Source organism: Mus caroli, chromosome 7 (assembly GCF_900094665.2).
Source record: "Mus caroli chromosome 7, CAROLI_EIJ_v1.1, whole genome shotgun sequence".
NCBI lineage: Eukaryota > Metazoa > Chordata > Mammalia > Rodentia > Muridae > Mus > Mus caroli.
In genome coordinates, this window is record NC_034576.1 from 67,092,077 (window position 1) to 67,110,939 (window position 18,863).

Below are 18,863 nucleotides of genomic sequence, written 5' to 3' on the forward strand. Positions count from 1 at the left end.
AAGGATGACGCTGTTGGAAGTTCCTTGAGAGTTTTGGACAGAGGCTAGCCCTGACAGGTGGGCCTGGGTGAACTCAGCAGTGGTCACCAAAGCCAGAGTCACACAGTAGCCAGTCTCAAAGTCCCTTTGCCAACAGGAATCCGTGAAGAGGCTCTAGATATTCTGTGTCTGGACTATGGCAGTGGGATTCTGCTATTCGGCTTTTTGTATTGTTCCAGGGGGTGTTATCTTTGTGCTATCTGGGCTCAAAACTTAGGGTTGATTCATTAACCTATTAGAGTCACCTTGGGGTTGGTTATCTGAGCCTACCTTAGGTGTGGCTCACATCAAGCTGCTTTGTGGCTGACTCCAACTTGCAAGCATTACATTATCCCAAGTCACACAAGATGGTTTCACTTATGATCCTAATATTAAGCTTGTTTTAAACTGTCTTATGGGAATTAGGAATGTTGAGTATCCAAAGAAGACACAGTAACATCTCTTCTTTGATACTATGTAACTGTTTCAATTCGGATTCTATTTCAATTCTTATAAGACCACCCGGTTTTGTTGGTCTTCTGGGGGCTGGTGGTGGTGGTGGTGGAGATGTCTCTGCAATGGAAGACAGAGTAATGATCCATGTGAAGCAGAAAGGAACTCCAATTCAACACAGCGCAGTAGCCAGTGTTGGCTCAAACTTCTAGAGTCCCACATCAGGTGTTTTACTTTAGGCATTCAGTCACATTTTGGAAAAAAGTTTCCTAGTGACAATTATCTCAATCTTGTGTGCACCGTAAAGCTTAAGGCATGACTAAATTGAAACTCTTGCAAAGTACATGTGACCTCTTCCAAGAATGGGTGCTATAGCTTAAGGGCCTAGGGGAAGATATGGTGTGGTCTCTGTCATATTGACAGTGTAGAGGTCCCTGCTATGATTTATAATGTGTCGTGGGGGTACCTGGGGGGCCTATGCCATGGAGTCCCCCTGAGAAATCATGCCATGCAACAGATCTTGTGTAAGGGGTTTTACTTGGGGGAAGGAAAGGGAGTGTGGGCCCAGAGAAGGGGTAGAGGCAGATGAGTGGACAAGTACAAAGGCAGACAGATGGGAGCAGAGCGAGGACGGCAGAGAAGAGGATGGGGCACAGAGGACTGAAAGGGGGAGAGAGAGAGATCTGCCAAGAACACATGGGAACACAAAGGGAGAACTGGGCTGGAGAGCAGCCCCGCCCCTGGCAGTAGGCTATGGCAGCAGATGATGACAAAGCCATTGCTAGGTCCCTAGGAGGCCGCCAGTGGAATTGCCTGTAAGCTAACAGTCCCCAAGCTATAAAGAACATGTGACATTTCCTTGAAGGATGGGTTCAATCGCCTGGAAAACAACGCTCAGGATTAAGGTTGAAGGAGGAAGAGTCTGGGACAAATATAATAGTCTAGGCGATTCAGGTGTAACTTGATCTTACAAATAACACTGGTCATCATGCTATTTCCAGCTTTCTGGGTGAAAAACAGGTGTATACATCTTCTGTTGAAGAGACAACTCTGCATGTTTAACAGTCCTGGTTTCCCTGGTGCTTGTCTGGGAGCACAAGGGCCTAGTGCCCTCTACAGTCTTCCATAATCTAGGTTTCAGCTTTTACACTTAAAATGTTAATGTTATTGAACAGTAATTCCATATTCAGATATGTGTTACTGAATACATTGGAATAAAGGACAAGATATCTTTTAAAAATGATTTATTATAAAGGATACAAGGACACGTGATACCATGAATATCCTTGCAGCCATCACTAATTTTAGATAATTTATCAACTGAGTTGCATATCTGTAGGGATCACTTATGAGGTTAAGACTAATATGGGGCAGAATAGTCAGGCCCCCATCCCAACATCAACAATTATGATCAATTAAAAACTGTGAGGCATTTATAAAAAAAAAAAAAGAGAGAGAGAGAGAACTTGCTATTCACTCCAGAAGTCACCATACCCATCTTCTCTCAAAAGAAGCAAGACAGTAATCTTGTTCACAAGGATCATTCCCTTGCTGTTCCAATCACATTAATTATGTCCTATCCATAATTAATGACTGTCAAACCATGTGGCTTATCTCATTTACCACATGAATTCTGGGGGTCAAAAGTTCAAAGGCACAGCCAGTAATTAACACCCTGATTTGGATGCTTGCTGATTCCTGTGGTGTAAATAGCCCTACCAATTTCAAACTACTAATGTGGGAACCCTGGGTATAGCATTGAATGAAGATGCCAATAATTGCCTAGACCTGCAATCACACATTACGGTTTCCATTCCATGGCTTTCGGGAAAGATTCAGCATCTGGAGTTGACTTAAAAAACTTGGGGCTGAAATAGGGCAGAGACATTTTTAGTCACGAGTCTGAAAGCTGAGCCTGACTCTGCGGGGGATCTCATCTCAGACCAGAGCACCCATCCGTGGTGTCTTGGGGAGAGCCAGGCTCTATCACAGTTAATCAGATTTCTCACATGGTGGCTCCCATTTCCAAAAGTGAGTGTGCTTGCAAGCAGGGAGGAAATGTCAGCATTTTTGTGGTAGAAGTCATGCATACTTACTTCCAGTGAGTTCTGTTGGCTATGACTGAGTCAGTGACTAAAGCCAGCTCAGATTCAAGGGGTGGGGTCACACACAGGAATTGGCTGAAATTTTTGCAGACAGGTTTTAAAGTCAAGGCACTTGTCACTGCCTGCGACATGAATGACTTGTCATTAGTCATGACCTGAATGTTTCCTGGAACCGTGGTTATCTCTTTTTGTCTTTATTTGAAGGTCTTTGAAATCTGTATTAACCTCGCTGAACCTGACTGACCCTCTGATTTCTATCACCCATACAGTTTATTTGTTAAAGATCATGGATCATATATGCCAAGTTCCCTCTGGTCTAAATTTTACCTTAGAATTTTTGGTACTTAGAAGCATCTTGATGTGTTCTTCTGATCTGCACAACAGCAAGAGGATTCCCAGGACTGCTTACACTCGTGTTTTGCAGCAAGACAAAAAGATAAATTAATGGACAGGAGAAGAAAAAGAAGCCCTGCAGCCTGGAATCCAGCTTGCCTTTCCTTCTTGCTGAAAGTGAAGAGACTTTGACAGCACTGGTAAAGCCATAATGGCCTGCAGAGATGTGTATTTTTCTAAAGACACCTCAAATAAAGATATTAAAAACAGTAAATGAATCATGTTTATTTAGGATCAGAATGCATGTGACCTTGAGGCTTACCAAGTATTGCCACACCTCTCTCATCCTTACATCTAAATATACCTCATTAGGCCACCTTATAACTTTACTTACAACTAACAACTTTTTTCTTTTAGAGAAGCAAATTAAGCAAACTGGCTCCCATGATTTTTTTTCCTTAATTTTCTTAAGTAATTTAAATTACTTTAACTTTAGCTCTGCTTACTCAGCAACATAACTTTGAAAGTCACAGAACCGTGAGTGTAGCCATCACAAAGATACCTAAAATGCTCGCATCCGACCTTGTGTTGTATACGCACAGTTGTGCAAACATCTCTCCTACCGTCTGCTCTCAAATCTAAAGTGTGTCCTTGCCCTTATAATAAACATAACTAACTTTGCTTCACCCTGACTCATCCTGGAATGTCTTTTAGTGGTTTAGTTAAAGTCTTCGCTTTACTCGAGTGTAGGTCCCTAGGTGAGTGTGGTGGGGGGGAGCTTCTCAGGCTGTTGGCAGCAATGCTGCACCTCATTTCCCAAGGCTTCCAGCAGGGTTCAGGGCTTGAAACTGCTGGCAAGATAGTGTTGCCCCGCTCATCTTGAGCCCCACCCCCACTCCCGGCCATTTGTACTTGGTTTTTGTTACCTCAGCAGGTGTTGATGCTTCCTTCATCCATAGGAGATCAAACATGATAATATGGGTTGGCAAGATGGTTCAGTGGTTAAGGGCACTTGGCACCAAACCTGACACCTGAGTTTGATCCCAGAGACTTAGACAGTGGAAGAAGTGAACTGACTTCCACCGATTTCCCTCAGACTTCCACATATGTATTCCCTCAAGTTAACTAATTAATTTAAAAATATTGTAACATCCCAATTCTATTACTCTTTTGGTTTCTCCGTTGAATGGTTCATAAAGAGGTGATGGCCTTGATCCACTGGCTATGAGCACAGCAAGATGGCTCAGCCTGTGACTCAGAACTGAGTGATTGGTCCCTTGTATGTACAAGGCCCTTGCAAAGAGTGATTGCTGGTCTCATTTTTTAAAAAATGCATTCATGATCCAATGGGCTTACACACACATGTGGTAGAGTTCACCCATCGTATTTATTATCTTCTCGAATTTTCTTTCTTTCACAGTTTAATTATGCTACCTTATTTCCTTCTGGCATAGAATGTGGCCACCAAAAATTGTGATAACAATCTGACTTCTTTCACCCCAAACTCATTGCTTTGCTTGTCTAGTTTGTCTAGTTACAAAAATATTTTTCTTATTTTTCTTTCTTAAGAGTCTGAGTGTTTGAGAAGAATGTGTTCCAGTGCTGATAAGTCCAGGTTAGTGTTTTCAGTGAAATCTGTTCTTTCAGTTTGTGGCTTCAAACACATATTTTAGTGTCCATCAAGTTATTCTTTTCAAGCAAGAATAATTTCAATTATTTTAGCCAACATGCAAAGCGATGGGTTTCATTGTGACCTTTCCATACATACATGTCATTACATTTCACTCCTTTTTTTTGTCTGGACTGACTCATTCCAACCCCCTTCCCCTTCTCACTTATCCCCAAATATTATCCCCGTCTATTTTTATGTCCTGTATATCCTATTACCCCCACTTAATTCCTCTCCCCTCCTTTCGATTTCCCTCTCCCCTCTCATACTCCCTTCTTACTTTCATGTCAATATGTACAGATATGAGAGAAAATGCTTGTCATTTGTCCGGTTTATTTTGCTGAACACAGTGATCTTCAGGTCTCTACATTTCCTACAATGCCGTAATTTTATTCTTTACAACCGAATAATATTTCAGTGTTTATGTATATACCACTTTCTTTATCCATCCATTGGTTGGTAGATATGTCTGCTGGACACATATCTTGGGTGTTATGAACAAAGCATGCAAACATCTCTGTGGGGACTGACTTAGGGGTAGTATAGCTGAATCATATGATTGTTCTATTTTTTGTATTTTGAGGAACAACCCCACTGGTTTCCATAGTGACGGCACTGGTTTACACTCACACCAGAAGTTAAGAAGTGTTCCTCTTTCTGTACATCCTCTTTGGCATCTGTTGCTATTTGTTTCTTGGAGACAGACATACTGATTGGGCTGAGACAGAGGCCCCAAGTGGTTTTGAATTGCATCTTCATGGTAGCCAAGGATATAGAACATTTTTCTTTTTTCTTTTTTTTTTTTAGAACGTTTTCCAAGCACGTACTAATCATTTGTATCTTGTCCTTTAAGAAGTGTCTGTTCATGAAGAGATTGTTCATTACTTAAGAGCATTCATTGCTTTTCCAGAGAGCCAGAGGTCAGGTCCTCCCACCTACATGACAGCTGATGACTATCCAGTTCCAAAGGATGCAATGACCTCTTCGGGCCTCTGTGGGCACCAGGCACACATGTGGTACACAGAAATATGTGCAAGCAAAACACCTAGACACATACATTTTAATTTCAAAAAATTAAAAGAAGTGTCTGTTCAGTTGATTAGTCAGTTATGATTTAGGGACTATGGACTATTTGTATTTCTTTCTAGATCCTAGATTCTAGATTCTAGGTCAGTATAGTTGGCAAAACATCCTCTCATTCGATAAGCAACTTCTTATGGTGTTTGCTGTCTTTTTTTTTTTTTTTTTCTGTGCAAAAGGTCTTTTAATTTTGAAATTGCTTTATCAGTGATGAACTACAACCTGTAACCTAAAAAACAAACAAACAAACAAAACAAAACCTTTTCTTCCCAAAGTTGCTTTTGGTCATGTTATCTTTTTTATTATTATTATTATTATTACTACTACTACTACTACCACTATTTTTTATGTATGTGAGTACACTGTTGCTCTCTTCAGACACACCAGAAGAAGGCATTGGATCTCATTTCAGATAGCTGTGAGCCACCATGTACTTGCTGGGAATTGAACTGAGGACCTCTGGGAAAGCATTCAGTGCTCTTAATCGCTGAGCTATCTCTCCAGCCCAGGCCATGTTATCTTTATTACAACAATAGAAAGCAAACTAGGGCAGAGTCTTCTCTCATTTGGGGGAAGATTTTAAAAGACATTTGTGTTCAAAGCTGAATGGGATGTTTTATGGGAGCTTGTAAGGTCAGAATGTTGAGAGATATGTGGACAATGAAGACCTGGCTTGTGACATTTCAAAGGGAAGTTGGAGACTTCATTGGGGCTGTTCCTGTGACAATTTTTAGTAAGAGTCTGGGTTCTGGTCAGCTAAGGCTAAAGAGTCAGCTGTGGTTAACAAGGGATCATCTCCATTGAAGTAAAAACTTGGTTTCTCTAGATTAATGGATGCTGGTTAGCTGGAGCTGAGAAATCTAATGTTACTAAAGATTGACCAGAATTATTAAGATGAAATCTGGGAGTATTTCCTCGGGGTTATCTCACAGAAACTGTGGTCTGTGGTGGTCAAGGCTGCATCTCATGCTAGTAGCTAACCATGGTAACAGTCTTCCATATGGTTCTGGGTTTGGTGTCATGGAAGCTGCAAGATTGACAGGGAGTCTGAAGATCATTAGTGAATCCCTGAGGACAGATATGGAGCTACACAATTTGATTTACCTTGCTAGATGTTGATTTTGCCTTCATGATAGTTGTACCCTGGTTCTCTCACTTGTAATAAGAAAGTATTTAACGTTTATTTTATTTTACAGAAACTCAAAGTTGAGAGACTTTGGACTTAGAGATGTTGGGTATTTTAAAGAGACTGAACTTTTAAAATGTTTGAAATTTTCTAAATAGTATGGGATTTTTAAAGTTATATTTTAAATTAACCCAAGATTTTGGGGATAAAGAAGAAGAAAAGGTTATGGTTTAATGGTGACAGGTTTGTGTCAAAATGACAAGGAGTCAACTATGCTTGTGAGTTTCTTGTCAACTTGATATAAGCTAAAAAAAAAAATGTGTCTATCAGATTGGCCTGTCTACAAGTCTGATGAGGATTTTCTTGATTCATATGGACGGCCCACTGCATTTTGCTTTTTATGTGGGTCCTAGGGATCAGGCTCAGATCCTCATCCTTATGCAGTAAGTCCTTACGGACTGAGCCATCTCCCCACCCTTCTCATTGCATTGGGTTTTGTTGATGTTGTTGTTGGGGATTTTTGTTTGTTTGTTCGTTTTATTTCAAACCTCGACTCATACTTTCCTGAGACCGTTCTCATGTGAAATGTACTTTCTTACACTTTTGATCTGGTGTGAGACACTTTTCCAGCACATTGTGTTCTAATTGTTCTGTATTCTCAGCTGACCTTGTCTTGCCTTCCTTCTTGTCTACTCCAGGATGCTTCATCCTCAGCAGTTGTCCTCAGAGTGGACCCTTTTCTGCAAGAGAAGGCTCCATACACTGTTTTCCCAAAGGTCCTTCAGTCCCTGTACTCAGTCCTTCCCTCCGCCAACACACACCTTATAAGGAGCCTCCTCAACCCGACTGGCTGGATCTTCCCGTAAACACCCTGGGCTACTCTGGAGTTCTCTGGATGCCTCACTGATTCCTGACACTGATACCACAAGCACTTCAGGGTGATGAACTTGTTCGTGTCTTGTGCTCTATCTTGGAAAGCCCGAGGACATAATTTCCCTTAGATATGTTGCTGATGCTTCTCTTGGGTGGTTCTGGGGATTTTCTGTTTGTTTCCTCTGCTTTACTATGTTGTTGTTTTATCTGTTTTATGAGGACTAAAGAACTGTTGTGGCTTGTCATCTTTGCTGAATTATCCTCTAATACACTTTAAAATGCTTACATGTCTTTTTGAAAAGCATATACCCAGCCAAAGGCATCGTTTTGCAGCCATCAAGTACAGCCGGTTCTAGCCATGTCTCTTACTTGTATGTACACTGTTACCACAGCCCTAGCTTCTTGCCCATGCAGGGCCACCCCAGTAGTGGCTGTTTTTAAAACACTCAGTCAGGTCACTGTCATTTCTCAGCTCAGTTTCCAATTTTGAAGATCTAGAGCCTGGGCTGTTGTTTCCCTCTGACCTCCTCTCCATTGGTTTAGGCTGCTTCCTTCAGGCATCCTGGCCTCAGACGCTAACCTCAGGGGATTCGTGCTGCTGACCTTAAGTTTCGCCTTTACTCCGTTTAGTCTCTGCTCAGATGCCATCGATGCAGTAAGGCCGCCCTTGACTTAACCTAAATCTTTATTGATAAATACAATTACTCCTCTCCCTCCATTCTTAACTTCCTTTACAGTACCTTTAAACTATGTTACACGCTTTATATATATATATATATATATATATATATATATATATATATATACACACACACACATACATACATACATATACATTTTTTTCTTTCTTTCTACTCATTTCAGTAGAATGCCATGAACCTAAAGAACATTGGACTCTTATGAGTCCTGATTCAGGCCCATCACAAAGCTGGCACTCAATAAAAATCTGTTAACTGATTGAATGAGTGACCAAATAAAACATAAAGTATCTAGCACCCAATAGGTATTCAAGAAAAAAATATATTCTCTCTTTCTCTCTGTCTGTCTGTCTGTCTCTCTCTCTTCTGTCAATGAAAAAAAACTGATCTCTCTAGGGAATGCCAGTGTTCTCTAATATAGAAAAATCAACAATGGAAACTGATGTATAATTAGACAAGCAGCTTAAAACTTTAACACAAAAGCCCAAAGCTGGGGATGGTCTAATACACCAAACACAGTAGTGAAGATGAGAATCTAAGAAGGGGCTGCAAAGCCTATCAACAGACTGACTTCTGTCACTCCAAACTCCCAAAAGCACACTCTGAAACACTGACACCTAATGAGAACATACTTAGAGACAGGGCCTTAAGACAAAAAGTCAGGGTGTTAATCAGATAGGATTAATGTTCTAAGAAGAAAGTCCCCCCCTTGTGAGAACATAGCAAGAAGGGAGCTATTGGCTAAAGATACTGGGAGCCCTGGTGGGAAACGTCTTTGAAGCTGAGTCTGGTAGTACAGGACCTTAATACCATCTACTGATAGGCTCAAGTTCAAGGCCAGCAACTCAGTAAAACCCTGTCAATAAAGGAGTTGGGGGCTACAGTTCAGTGATAAGTCACCTGCTAAGTACATGGGGAGTCTGGAGTTCTGTTCAATTGCTAGCACAGCAAGAAAAAGAAAAGGGAAGGGAAACTCAAAATCCATCTTTACAGAGCCTTGCTCTTGTGCTTCTCTGACTCCATCACTGAAATAATACATTTTTGTTGTCTAGACTAGGATGCCTGGAGCAGCCTAATTCAGCCAGAGAGGAATCAGTAGCAGCAGGTCAGACAGTAACCCAAGTGCCTAAGTGGACTAGTACAACTAGATATGCAGAATATGGTGTTTAAAAATTATCCAGAAAAATAACAAATCTGGAGTTCCCCCATTTTTCAGTTTTTGCTGACATGCATAAAAGATGCAGATTCTAAGAAAATATGGACAACACCCCCTCCCCCCAAAAGAGCACAAGTGTTTGAAGACTTTTAGGGAGTAGATCCATTTAAGGTAGAAAAGTAACAGAATCGTCATGAAAGTTAAATACGCACCAGTATTTTTTCATGAGTAGTTCAACTGAATTTACATGTCAAAATACAGTCAAGTGTTATAAACAGATTAGCTAGAAAGATTCGGGGCTCTGACTCCAAGACAAGCTGGAGAACACACACACAGAGTATTAGTGATGTCAGTGCACTTGTCTGCATGATGACTGTGATTTCTGGGCTCATGTCAGTTTCCCTCTGACATTCACAATAAAATGTTGAGTTTGGACCACTATTTTTCAAAGTATAGGGGCATGGAATACCACTGGCCCCCTCCCATCAAAGTCTACTTCATTTCAGAGGCACAACAAATCTAGACATACCCTATGCTGTGCTGAAGTTGGGCAGTCCTTTGCAGCTAAGTGGCAGATTCTCATTTCCACAACCTACTGTATGAATGAAGGGAAAAGGGAAAGAAAAGAAAGGCATGACTACTCTTTGGTATGGTGGAGTAGAAAGTTTTTTGTAGATAAAGGGAGATCATAGCCAGAGGCAGAGAAATCTGGGAGAGTTCAGAGTAGACTTGACCATGAGCCATGTGAGGAGAGCAGGGCAGAAAGGGAGAGAGGAGAGAGAGGAAGAAGGTGTAGCAGCCAAGAGGGCAAAAGGTGAAAGAGGATCAGTCAATAAATAACCAAAATGGCTGGATTTTATAGAGAAGAGCCTCTGGGGGGAAGGGCAGCCCAGTCCCTGGGTTGGAGAGTTCATGGGTAGAGGGTTGGGTATGCTAACCATAATAGGGCCCATAAAAGCTAGGGACTAAGGGATGCTGAGAGAACCTGGAAGCCAGGTATGCTATATGTTAAAGACCTATTAGCCCCAGGGTTTGAAATTTAACAGTGTTTAGTTCTCACCAGCGACGGGGTCTTCTCTCCCTGGAATTCTGATAACTTACCTGTTGAATAGCATCTTTATGAGGATGGAAAGGGGCGTGGGGAGACAACTTGCTTAATATCCTTTTTCACTTAAAGTTTAACGAGAAGAATAAAATCAGAAAACTAAACTGGAGATTCTGGTTTGCCAGCCAGTATCATCTGTCCCAGGCACTCAGCACAAGCCAAGTCTCAAGGAAACCAGTGGTTAAATCAACTGGTAGCAAGAGGTGAAAGAAAAATCTTCCCTCCTTTGAGAACGTTGAAGCCTAGATCTTTGGGTGTTCCAGTGTGGATGGCCCTCAACACGCAGACAACTGTAGTCGTGAGTCTTGGGGTGCTGGGGGGGTCTGTGCAACTCTTTCGCTTAAATAACAAACACCAACAGCAGCAGCACCACACACACACACACACACACACACACACACACACACACGATGCTAGTGGTTCAGGAGGGATGATTAACATTATAGCAGCCATCGCAGATGCCCGAGGACTCGGGTCCTAGAACAGCAGCTACCGTGCACACCGGTCACCACAGGCCATTGCAGCTTTGCGAGGCCCGCATGACCCTCGTGAGTCGCAGTAGGCCCGTGAAAGCCTCCATGACCCCTGCGGGCCTCCGTAGAAGCGCGCTCTCAAGATGGCCTCTCGGGGCCCCGTGGCGCCCCACTCCAGCGTCGCGCTCCGTGACAGTACCGCCTAGAGACCGAGAGCTTTGACTGCAGCTCCGCGCGAGCCGCTTCCGGGGATGGGCGTGGCTCGGCCCGGCTCCGCCTATTTCGGGCGGGCGCTCTGCCTGGTCCGTCCCCGCCCGTCAGTCCGCCCGGCGGGGCGGGCCGCAGACCCGGCCTGGGCAGCTGCACCGGGAACGCTGAACCGGGAGGCGTCTGGCCGGCCATAGGGCCGGGGCGCACAGGCGGCGGCACCATGTTCTCTCTCAAGCCGCCCAGACCCAGCTTCAGGTCCTACCTCCTGCCGCCGGCCCAGGTAAGCGCTCGCGACTCGGCGGGCGGCTCGGGACCCAGACGAGTCGCCGGCAAGCGCGCCTCCCGGGAGCCACGGGCGCAGTAGAAACTTGTAGCGCTCCGCGGCGGCGGCCATTCTCTGGCCGAAGTCCTGCGGTCCCTAGACCTGCCGTGTGACGAGATCGTAGGACGGTCCGGAGCTGCATTTCTTTCCTTCCTTCGGGGCTGGGCACCGACCCTGCGGTGACTGCCAGATGGTTGCAGCGCTGTGGACACCTCCCAGAGCTTACCTGTCTCATAGCTGTGAATTCTTGAAAGCGGCTTGGGCTGTTGTAAATATGTTTATTGTGAGGCTCTCAAGTGGACGAGAGGATCCTAAAACGATCTCTATTTGGACCTGAAAGAGTTTTAAATAGGGGATATATGTCTGTTGCATGTGTCATCACTTAGAAAATCTGTCTTAGTATCTTGTGACAGGGCGGTGTTTGGATTTTGCTTTATTTTGTTCCTGTATTTCAGACTGACGATAAGATCAGTTCCGAACCGAAGATTAAAAAGCTGGAGCCGGTCCTTTTGCCAGGTAAATTTCAGAATTTGAATGTGCCTTGGACTGAGATTGTACGGAATAGTATTGTGTAGTTCTCTTTCCCTTTCCATTATTTTTAACTTTCTCCAGAGAGTTGGCTAGACATAATTGATGTTTGTCTCAGAAAGTTTAAAGTACAATAGACTTTCAAGAGCATAACTACCTCATTTCTTTTCTGTCTCCTGAAAGGGTAGCTTTGAAAGATGAATCTAATTGCTTGGGTAGTGAAAGTTCTTTTGCTTTACATATGTGTTACCACCTAGTGAAATCATGATTAATAATCCAATCATTTTAATGTGTTTTGAAAGTATGAAAAGCATGTCTGTGTTCTAAGATAATGACAAAGCTTAGCAGACATTTACTGACTCTGTAATTGGCTTTTGAAGTTGTCAGCTGTCTGCAAGTTTGCTTGTTTCAGTTTAGAACTTTGTTTCCCAGTAGAGACACTATTGACCTTTCAGGCTGGGCAATTCTTTGTTGTGTGAGAAGCATCCTGAGCTGACAGCCATCCCTACCTCTTTGGCCTCTATCAGTTCCATGACAGTGGTGCCCCCATCTTCTGCTAACTGCTAACATCCTCAGTACAACCGATGTCTCCAGGCATCCCTCACCCCCCCCCCCCCCCCTGTGTGTGTGTGTGTGTGTGTGTGTGTGTGTGTGCTCGTGCCTCTTAGGGTCATCCTCAGGTTGGAAATCATTTGTTAAGAACAAATTTACCTTAGATGGAGACCTTACAAATAGAAGTAGGGATTCATAGAAAACAGTTTTACAATGTAGAAAAACTATTATTTGATTACTATTTTTGAATTGTGTAGCAATTACACAATATTTAAAGAAAAGTCGGTGTTTTAATAAGATTATTGGGGCAAATAACCAGACATTTAGGAAGGCCTATCTGTCTTAAGCTTAAAGCATGATCAAATACCAGTTTTGTATGTCAGAAAAAAAAATCTCAAATTCATCCCTTTAATAAGAGAGCTAAGACTTCACAAGTGTGGGAACTTAAAATGTGTAGTAGAGATGAACAATTAAAGCGTCAGCCTCTGGTTCTGTATGGCAGATGCCAACTCTTAAAAGTTCTTGTAGACTACTAGAGTTATCTTTTTTCTGGCTTTTGTTGGTGTCTTCTCCTCAGTGTTTACTGATGAACCCTTTCTGCTGGTCCTGAGAGTGAGCTGCAGCAGTACTGAGTAACCCTTGCCCCTGTGCATGCTCTGTGTTGGTATTTGCCACTGTAGGCACAGCAGAGACAGCCAGGGAAGCAGTATGCGTGTTGACCAAGTGTCTGGAAGCTGTTGAACTTTGCCTTTGCTTTGAACTGGTTTTTAGACAGCCAGTTCTCCCCTCAGCAATTCTGTGCTTTGACACTAAAAAACAATGTAGTCCTAGCTATTTTTTAAATTAGCTTTTAAACTTAAGCTATGTTTAGGAAAAGTGTGATTATGAATATGGTTGAAGAATTTTCTTAATGAAGAATTAGTCTTTGAAATTACTACTACTACTACTACTACCATTTCTGGGGAAGATTTTAACCCCAGTTCCTGACTGTGAGTAGTATACTTTTCGTAGAAATAACAGTGTCTTTTGTTCAATGCCCATTAAGAAACTTGCTGACTTGAATGATAACCCTGATTGATGTCCAGTTTCTCTTTGCTCCCTGTTTATCTACAGAAGACTGGGCTGCTCCTGAATTGTAAAGCCTTGCCCCTTGCCTAGCCTCTGCTGTTCTTACCGTCTTGTCCAATGCTTACCCACTTTCCCAATGCTCTTTGAGGTTGTGCTTTGGCTGAGCCTCCCATTCTGGTCTCCCTTTCCTGCCTTAACTCTAATGTCAAATCTGCAATTACTGCTAAAACCCCAGTTGTATTTCTTCAGCCTACAACATAGTACTCTGCATGTGTAATCTGGAAAACGAATAGGAAGTATTGTGATCTAACAACCTAGGCTGGGGTGATGCGGCTTCTAGCTCATAGTAGAGTATGTGCTTACCATGCTTAGCATGTACAAGACACTGGGTTTGGTCCCCACCACCACAAAAATGACAGCGAGCAAACTATAAAGACCTAAGCTAGGAGAGCACTTTTGACTGAGGGCTTGGCTAATACAGTTCTGCCCTTCATTGCCACTGGGGGCAAGAGAAAATGTTCTCAAGTCTCCTGTGGCTTTCTTTAGCCAGGTACCAAGAACAAGAAGTAATTGTTAGTGATATAGTATCATACACTGCCTTTTGGCTTACTGCCTTGGGTCCAAGGATATCCTACTACAGTTGCCCGAAGTTTGAACTTTTAATTCAATAAGCAGATGAAAATTAGAACACAAAATCAATTGTTTACTTGTGGGCCTTGATCATGTGCTCCATTGGGCCCCAATGCCAAGTTTAAAGTGGTCCCCATCATTTATTAAGTAAAGAAAATTGAAGAAAATGATGAGTAATTGAATTCAGATTCTGGTTTATATTAGTAATTCTCAACTTTCCTGATTCATGAAGCTCTTTGAGATGGAGATTGTATCAAATATAGCTTTGTGATCCTGTTACCTTAACACAGTGCCTGAAATGTGACACTATGCTATCACTGAGTGAATGACTGAACAGTAGGACCCCACCCTGCTCAGACTGTTACCTTAGGTGTGCCTGCATGCAGAAACCAACTCCTGGGTTTAGGAGCAAGAGAAACACTGCTATTTCATGCTAGACATCTCATGAGAATTACATCTGAACCTGTAATTGGAGTAAAGTACTGTGTCAGCTTAGTTATCATCTGAGCCGGCTTCTCTCTGTCATTAGCTCATTATATGAATCCTGTTCTCTTATGTATAGATGTCAGTCATCCCATGCTTTTAGAAAGTACAGAGTATTGTAGTCAAGTCTGTAACTCTGTATGTATTTGTGTATGGGAACATATGAGCACTATCCAGGTTTTGTGTAGAAGGGAGAGTTTCCTGAAGTATAGTGAATCTGGAGGTTGTGGTCTGATAAGTGGTTCCCAGATTCCAGGCAGGGCCTGAGTGATGTTTAGGGCAATTATCTATCACTATCTATCTATCTATCTATCTATCTATCTATCTATCTATCTGTCTATCTATCTGATTGGTTGAAATAATATTGTCTAGCGTGGTCTCAGACCCTTGGGGGCTGGCACTCCAGGCCATTGTGCTCTCAGTCTCAAGTGGTGTTTTTGCTAGGCCATAGTCAAAAGAAAAGTTAGGAATTAGAGCTTTTTTTCATCAGTTTGAAGATACTTGATTTAAAAATTGCACTGAGATTACCTCCTAACTTCTTTGATATACAAAGTTAGGAACTCTGTTTTGGCCCCCTAAATTGTTTTTATGCATAGACATGGTTTGGAATGTAAACTGGAAATTGCAGGATGAGTACGGTTTAGTGAGCACCGTGTAGAGATGACTAGTTACTTTGTCTGTATAGGTGTCCTCCCACCATCTTTCAAAACACGTCTCCTTTTGACAAATTGTTCTAACCCAACTCTACACAGCCATAATTCGGTCCTCACAGTACAGCTCTGCTCCCACACATGCATATGTCCAGGTTCACACTAAGGAAGGTGTTTGGCGGTGCTACCTGTACTGTAGTTCCAGAAAATCCATGCCAACGAAGGAAGAACACTGAGGGGCTAGCATGACAGTGCGCAGGCCTTTGGGCTTTGCTGCCCTTGATATCCAGCTAACTCAGAGCCACAGAATGTCCTTGTTGCTAACCTTGCTCCAGGCATGCTTCTGATACCTGAGCTCACATCCTTGGCTGATAAACCTTATAGGTCAATCCTCACAACAGCCCTGTCAGGCAAGGTACTAGTTTGCCTTCAGTTGACAGGTGAGAGAATTCCTAGCAAGAATTAAGGAAGCTGCCCAGTGTTGCATAACCTGCAAAGGCAGAGATTCGCTGTGCCTGCCTCCCATACTGTGTGTGCTGTTAGCCACTAAGCAGCACGGCCCACCTCGCTCCATTGGTGACTTTCTCGTTCAGATTTATGCTTTGGAACTGTGGAGGGCAGACTGAATGCCAGTCAAGAGAAGGTTCTCTAGTGACTTGAAAAGAGCCATGTCTTCAGCTCAGCTTTTCTCACAACAGTGACAGATTTTGACCCAGCTTGAAGAAGAACTTTCAGTGTCAGCTGCCAGAAAGAAAGTGGAATGTCTTCAGAGGTAGTGATTTCCTGTTGCTGGCCTTGCTGAGGAGTGGCTGGTAGAGTGCCACTGGCTAGCTTTGTGTTTGGGATTTAAGATTGCAGTGATAGGGCTCCATGACCTTTGCTCTCCTCCCTCCCTGAGGTGGGATCTTTTGAAGCATCCTGGAGGTGGGAGGAAGAAAATTGAAATGCAGTGACTAACTATAATGGATTTCTTTGTTCAGCAGGTGTGGAATGTATGCCAGTGTTGCTTGGCAGAGGGTTTTTGTTTGTTTTTGTTTTGGAAGGTGGTGGGGCAGATAGATTCTGCCCTTACACAATTTCTGATCTTTGGGAAAAGTGCTGTAGTGGATAACAAAGCTTGTGAGGGCTCAAGGTAGTCACCTAAGTCAGATTTGGGGCTCACTATGGACTGCCAGCAAGCTTTCCCAGGAAATGTTTGTGATCTGAATTTTGAGTGTCAGCTAAGCCTAGGCCACTGCTCTGAAAGCCCTGTGTCAGCTCAGTTCATTCTTCTCTTGCCCAATACAAAACCAAAGGCACTAGAGTTACAAAGATTAGCTAGTAGGTCGAAAACGCATGCCCTAATTAACAGTTCTTTTGTAGTCAGACCAGGGCATCCACAAAACTGAGAACAGTCATTGGTATGCAGCTATCCTAATTTATTTTATACATATTCATTGTTTGTGCAGTTTCGATATCATTCTTGTCTTCTGCCTCACCCTAAGTCTCATTTCCTCTGTTGGGTTGTAAGCCACTCTCTGGCAAAACATAAAACAAAACTGTCTCTTAACTCATATAATACCCATTCAAAGATGGCTACCTAGACAACAGACTGATTTTACTTCCACAGTACCAGGCTTGACCATCCCCTGGAGGCATCCTGTGTTTACAGCTGCCCATTTCTTATGCTCCTGCTAAGTACCTCAGGCCAGCATGATGCTAACTCTTCATACAGTCTTCCCACTGGTGCTTAAGCTTCTTAAATAAACTCTACCTTACTAATTTGTGTGATCCCAGGCACTGATGCTTGTTTCAGTTAGTCGGGCTCTCTGCTGCCTCCCAGATACCTTATTCATGATTTGGGTCTTTGTTACTCTGACCACACACTCTGTACATCACTTTCCTGTTCACTACTGAATCCTGGTCCTTTCCTAAGACCTGCACTGGAACCCTGGTCCTGCTCCCATTGTGTGCTGCTCCCACTGTGTGCTGCCTTTACTGGGTGTGATACCTGATGATAGGCCTTTTTTTTTGTATTGTGTATGCCCTGTAGGGTCACTACTGATGGCAGTACCACACATTTTGTTTACCTAATACATAGCTCAGACTTGCAGTTACAACTTATAAAACTTTAGGGTGAATCACTGGTGCAGCTCATTCCATACTGTCTTTTAGTGCTGTAAGCCCCATGCCCAGGGAAGGCTTTCTGTATTTGGGAACTGGGGAGAATTGGTCCTCCTATTTTAAGTCATTTGCTAAATTACAGAAGATTTTACCCTTAACTACTTTCCAGCCTGCAATTTATGGGAAATTTTATTTCTATTTACCAGACATATATTGCCTTTTTAATTGCATGAGGAATTAAAGACAACATACATGATCCTTTTTGATATTGGAGATTAAAAATTTTCCTCTCTATACCATTTGGAGACTATTCTCTTTACATTTCTTTCTCTCTCTCTTTTTTTTTTTTTTTTTTTTTTTCTGTAAAGTGCCACACAATAAATGTTGTAGGTTTTCTGGGATAAGTCTATGTTACAAGTACTCAGTCTTGCCCTTGTCCTATGAAGCAGCCAAAAGCAGCCCAAGAATAAAATGTCAGTAAAAGAGTATTTACAGAGGTATCCGTGTAGCCCAGGGGCTGTGGTTCCCCATCCCATGGAGCCGCCACCCACCAACGCTCTTCCTGTGTCTCATCCTCACTGCATTCGCAGTCGCCTGCCTTGCTCTTGCTGCATGGGTAAGAATCCAGTGGCTAGAGAAGGGCTGTTGTGGGGCTGAGGAGAGATGGGCAGGTGGGTGGGTGGATGGATGGACAGACAGAATGAATGAATGAATTGACAGATAATTCGAGCTCAGACATGGTGTCCTAGTCCAGAAGTTCTTTCTCCGTTTCTTACCATGAGTGCTTCTGCTCCCCGTCTCAGGAGATCCTGCATTGTGACTGGACACTGTTGTTTTTAGGTGGTTTTTATCTGAGTGTAACATGCATGCAAATGTGAATGAATCCTATTTCATTGTGGCTCCTGACTTTCTGTAGCATTGTTTTCAAAGTCCCAGTTCAGGAAAATCGGTTGAGGGATGGGCAATGTGCGTTTGGGTTACAAAAAGGTGACTTCTGTCTGCAGCAGAAATAATTAGTTCCGTTATGAGAGTCTTATAATTGACAGCTAAGACTGGGAAAAGTGGTTGACTATTCAGTAGCCCAGATTGTGATAAGGCAGGTGATAAGCTCTCTGTGGAAGGCATTGTAGAAAATTACATTTGTTTCTCATTAGAATGTAGTTAGGAACAACATTGAGTCTTTAATTCAATGTTGGTACTTATTCCAAGTCACTACAACACATGTCCA

The 18,863-nt window shown here is 42.8% G+C and overlaps 1 protein-coding gene across 1 annotated transcript in view; it reads left to right on the forward strand.

The window, feature by feature from the left end:
- The first annotated feature begins 11,395 nt into the window (after nucleotides 1–11,395).
- The window catches only part of Mtmr10 (myotubularin related protein 10), a 53,439-nt gene continuing 45,971 nt past the window's right edge, over nucleotides 11,396–18,863 (forward strand). The window contains exons 1-2 of the mRNA XM_021167676.2: nucleotides 11,396–11,579; nucleotides 12,077–12,137. Of these exons, the coding sequence (XP_021023335.1) occupies nucleotides 11,520–11,579; nucleotides 12,077–12,137 (121 nt within the window). The 5' untranslated portion in view covers nucleotides 11,396–11,519. The remainder of the gene's footprint in view (nucleotides 11,580–12,076; nucleotides 12,138–18,863) is intronic.